The sequence below is a fragment of the Penaeus chinensis genome, chromosome 9, assembly GCF_019202785.1.
Source record: "Penaeus chinensis breed Huanghai No. 1 chromosome 9, ASM1920278v2, whole genome shotgun sequence".
In the NCBI taxonomy this organism is placed as follows: domain Eukaryota; kingdom Metazoa; phylum Arthropoda; class Malacostraca; order Decapoda; family Penaeidae; genus Penaeus; species Penaeus chinensis.
Window position 1 is genome coordinate 11,409,751 of NC_061827.1, and position 5,000 is coordinate 11,414,750.

The 5,000-nt window shown below is 40.9% G+C and overlaps 1 protein-coding gene across 3 annotated transcripts in view; it reads right to left on the reverse strand.

Moving 5' to 3' along the window:
• LOC125029164 (E3 ubiquitin-protein ligase HERC2-like) overlaps positions 1-5,000 on the reverse strand; it is a 50,071-nt gene that overhangs the window by 23,604 nt on the left and 21,467 nt on the right. For all 3 annotated transcript variants that reach the window (XM_047619008.1, XM_047619007.1, XM_047619006.1), the window contains exons 42-43: positions 4,891-5,000; positions 4,284-4,427 (exon numbers count right to left, since the gene is read on the reverse strand). The exon at positions 4,891-5,000 is cut by the window's right edge and continues 21 nt beyond it. In XM_047619008.1, the coding sequence (XP_047474964.1) occupies positions 4,284-4,427; positions 4,891-5,000 (254 nt within the window). The remainder of the gene's footprint in view (positions 1-4,283; positions 4,428-4,890) is intronic.

Here is a 5,000-nt window from a genome sequence, read left to right on the forward strand (position 1 = left end):
CTCTCCCTATCTCTCTCTCTCCCTAACTCCCTCTCTCCCTAACTCCCTCTCTCCCTAACTCTCTCTCTCCCTAACTCTCTCTCTCCCTAACTCCCTCTCTCCCTAACTCACTCTCTCCCTAACTCTCTCTCTCCCTAACTCTCTCTCTCCCTAACTCTCTCTCTCCCTAACTCTCTCTCTCTCTCTCTCTCTCTCTCTCTCTCTCTCTCTCTCTCTCTCTCTCTCTCTCTCTCTCTCTCTCTCTCTCTCTCTCTCTCTCTCTCTCTCTCTCTCTCTCTCTCTCTCTCTCTCTCTCTCTCTCTCTCTCTCTCTCTCTCTCTCTCTCTCTCTCTCACTAACTCTCTCTCTCTCTCTCTCACTAACTCTCTCTCTCTCTCTCACTAACTCTCTCTCTCTCTCTCTCACTAACTCTCTCTCTCTCTCTCTCACTAACTCTCTCTCTCTCTCTCTCACTAACTCTCTCTCTCTCTCTCTCACTAACTCTCTCTCTCTCTCTCTCACTAACTCTCTCTCTCTCTCTCTCACTAACTCTCTCTCTCTCTCTCACTAACTCTCTCTCTCTCTCTCTCACTAACTCTCTCTCTCTCTCTCTCACTAACTCTCTCTCTCTCTCTCTCACTAACTCTCTCTCTCTCTCTCTCACTAACTCTCTCTCTCTCTCTCTCACTAACTCTCTCTCTCTCTCTCTCACTAACTCTCTCTCTCTCTCTCTCCCCAACTCTCTCTCTCTCTCTCTCTCTCCCCAACTCTCTCTCTCTCTCTCTCTCCCCAACTCTCTCTCTCTCTCTCTCCCCAACTCTCTCTCTCTCTCACTCCCCAACTCTCTCTCTCTCTCTCCCCAACTCTCTCTCTCTCTCTCCCTAACTCTCTCTCTCTCTCTCCCTAACTCTCTCTCTCTCTCTCCCTAACTCTCTCTCTCTCTCTCCCTAACTCTCTCTCTCTCTCTCTCCCTAACTCTCTCTCTCTCTCTCTCCCTAACTCTCTCTCTATCCCTAACTCTCTCTCTCTCTCTCTCTCTCTCTCTCTCTCTCTCTCTCTCTCTCTCTCTCTCTCTCTCTCTCTCTCTCTCTCTCTCTCTCTCCCTAACTCTATCTCTCTCTCCCTAACTCTATCTCTCTCTCCCTAACTCTCTCTCTCTCTCCCTAACTCTCTCTCTTTCTCCCTAACTCTCTCTCTCTCTCCCTAACTCTCTCTCTCTCTCCCTAACTCTCTCTCTCTCTCCCTAACTCTCTTTCTCTCTCCCTAACTCTCTCTCTCTCTCCCTAACTCTCTCTCTCTCTTCTCCTCCCATCTCTCTCTCTCTCTCTCTCTCTCTCTCTCTCTCTCTCTCTCTCTCTCTCTCTCTCTCTCTCTCTCTCTCTCTCTTCTCCTCCCATCTCTCTCTCTCTCTCTCTCTCTCTCTCTCTCTCTCTCTCTCTCTCTCTCTCTCTCTCTCTCTCTCTCTCTCTCTCTCTCTCTCTCTCTCTCTCTCTAGAGAGAGAGAGAGAGAGAGAGAGAGAGAGAGAGAGAGAATTAGGTCTCTCCCTAATTCTCTCTCTCTCTCTCTCTCTCTCTCTCTCTCTCTCTCTCTCTCTCTCTCTCTCTCTCTCTCTCTCTCTCTCTCTCTCTCTCTCTCTCTCTTCTCCTCCCATATATCTTCTATATTTCCCTATCCGTCTTCCCAACTCTTTTCCTCTCCATTTTCTATGGTACTGGTAACATTTTTGCACTTCAGCATTAGTATGAGATACAATTTCTGGTGCATAAATTTACAGTCTACAAACCTTGACTATAAAAAACACTTATAGTGAAAGATATTTTTTTTTTTTATGCCATTTGTGAAACTGGGCATGAAGGTGAGATTGCCTTTTTTTTTCTTTTTTTTGTGGGTTAATTCAGTTGACTTATCATGAAAGTAATAGAATCAGGTGTTATCTAATGATCAGATATAACTGCATGTCTTAATATACAGCAAAGACATATGTTTTTTCATTATACTTCTGTTATACATGAAAGTAACACTGAATATATAATCTCTACTGCTTAGGCTGAAGCAAGGCACCAAGCTATCAAGGACAGGCACTTGCAACTGCCAAGGTTTGCAATAAAGCCTTCATTCCACATACACAGTTCTGTACTGAATAAATTGCCACAGTATTTACTGCCTTATCATTTTCTTATGATGCATTTCATAATGAACCTTCCTGTAATTTTCAAGAAATTTCTCTGGCTTCTCAAATTATACCGAATATTTACAAAATATTATTTACAAGACCTACAGACCAATGTTGCCTATTCATATTTTCTTTCATCATAACAAAACCAACAATCAAAGCAAAGTTACTTATTACTATTTTTTCATACCGAATGCTAAAAAGATCAAGATGATCTAGAAATTGTTTAACATGCATTTAAAAAACACATACTATAAGCAGACTGTACAAACTTTAATGACAGACTGACTTTCATTATCAGAGATTTACATCATCCTAATGCACTGATTCAGACTTAAGTTTATCATTTCCGCATCATTCATTCAGCCACTGTGCACTTTAAGCAGTTATACATTAATGCAGAGCTGAGATAAATTTGGCTTATCTATCACTGAAGATGAAAATAGCTTTCAGACAGTTCTTGAAGACCTTTCTTATTAGAGATGATACACATTTCATTGACATCCCAAAGGGACTTTTAGATGGAAGATCCTCATTGATATGGGGAGATATCTGTAGACAGACATTAATAATCTCAAATTTCATCCAAAAAGCACAAAGGAAATCTAGGTCATCAGTGGCATAGCGCAAAACATTCCTGGTGTTTTGTATGGAGTTTGTTGCAGAACATACCCAAGGCCTCCTTATGTACCACTGGAAGGAGTTTTCAGAAGAGCCGCTGCTACTAACTTCCATGAAGTCCCATGGTGAGAACAAGTCCACTGATGTTGTTGTTGGGTCACCTTCTCCAAGTGCCACATTCTATACAGAGGCAGTAATCATACTTTACAACAGCACCAACACTCATCTGAAGACCTAGCTCCATGAGAGTCATCCAACAAGGGTATTCAGCCTTTCAACTCATTACAAGGAATTCGGCCCTTTCTTAAAAATGACTGCTGTGTTTTGTCAAGTCACTTCTAATCAGTGCTCAAGTAGCACAGCCTCTATTAAAGTGGCTGCTTTTCATTTAAGCCCGATGGTATGTCTTTTTCATTTGTTTTCTTCACATTTCGTTACAGTGGCTAGTATATTAGACAGAAAAGTCTTACACATAATAGCAGGCATGAAAACAAAACTTAGTTCTTTTTCTATGGGATTTTGAGTTGCTCCATTGTAAAATGTCATACACAATGGTCATTTCTCCTAATGACAAAGTTTTCCCTATTTACCTCTATCTATCTACTATGTAACCCATTGGATCCAGGTGACGTGAATGCCTTGCCATGAAAACATTTGGCCAAGGGGTGGGTGACGGGAAAGTCTTGTCATGGGAAATTGTTACTGAGTGTTGGAAAGTCCTGTTCCTGCTAGACTTCCACCAGTCCAAAAGATGAAGTTTACCATCTGTCAACTATATCTGGGAAAGGGATTTATCTAGGCAGGTCACTATGTCCATAAACAGGAACGCAGAGTTACCAGCGGTGTAGCATGTGTTACATAAAATTGAATAATATGAATATATAAAAATTAAAAATTGTTACTGCTACTGAGTGTAAACTTAACAGAGTCTGCTCAACTAAGATAGTCAATCATAATCTTGATACAGCATAATCAAGGGCAAATATGAACCTTGGGAAATAACAAAACAGCAACAATCCATCTGCAAAAAAGGGCTAACAGCATTGCAAAGAGAAGGCACGGAGTCTTATTCCCAGATCCAACAGGTTAATATATGCAGTATCCATATCATTTCTCTTGTTATCCTTGCCTTTAAGTTAAAGTTTGTACAAAAAAAATTGTATTAATACTTTCCTGACATATGTTGGGTGTCCCATTTCACTTTGTTATGTCCCTTTCAATTCATTTTCACAGCATAAATACAAAAATGCAGTGCATCATGGCTTTTTAAACTGAAGAAAATGTAATGTGCAATAGTATACGCAAAAAAAAGAGTTCCTACTACCTAGTTTAAGGAACTATAAAACATGAGAGCCTCAATGACTTACATGAACCTGATAACAGGCACCACAATTACCTCTTTCTGTACTAACCATTTACCTGTAGCTAGGGTTTCTCACATTATAGCTATCAAAACAGACAACCAACCGCGTATGCACTAACAAAAAGCAACAAAGACAGCTCACAAACCTCTGAGCTCTGACTGGTATCTTCTCCTGCATCAAGATTGTTGGTGGAGGTGCTGATATCATTAGTCGGCTGCAAGAGGACCAGCCTCAAGAGAGACTGATGGGTGAGAAGAGCTCGACAACCTCGTATCACCAACATACGAATCTGTGGGCAAATGGATGTTATTTAGGTCTTCTCTCCTGATATTAGTCTATTCCAGTAATTCCCAAAGTATATTTTCAGTTATAGCATTCTCAATTCATAATATCTTACTGCAGCATCCTTTTCATTACCAGCCCCCTCCTCTTACCTACCTCACATGAAGCATTTATTTTTTATCTCAGCACATCTTCCCTTGTTCCATAAATTATTGCTGCTTGAAACTGAATAATCATTACACACCCAAATGACAAACAAAATTCCCCTGAAGAATGAGACTAACTTACTGCATTCACAGACTTTACTTCACTCTGGAATGTTGCAGCACCCTTAAGTACTGTTCACAACACCCAGGTGCTTCAGCACTCAGTTTGAGGACCACTGGTGTATTCTTAGAGGGATGGACAACATGCTCATTATAAGTAGCTATGATGTAAATAACAAATTATATACAATATCAGCTTCCAACCTGTTGTATTCTTAGGAGAGTTGGAGACAGAGACAATGGTGTTGACACATGGAAATTTCTTGTATAATCACCAGCTAGAGCAACCAGTGAAACCCACATTTGCACACATG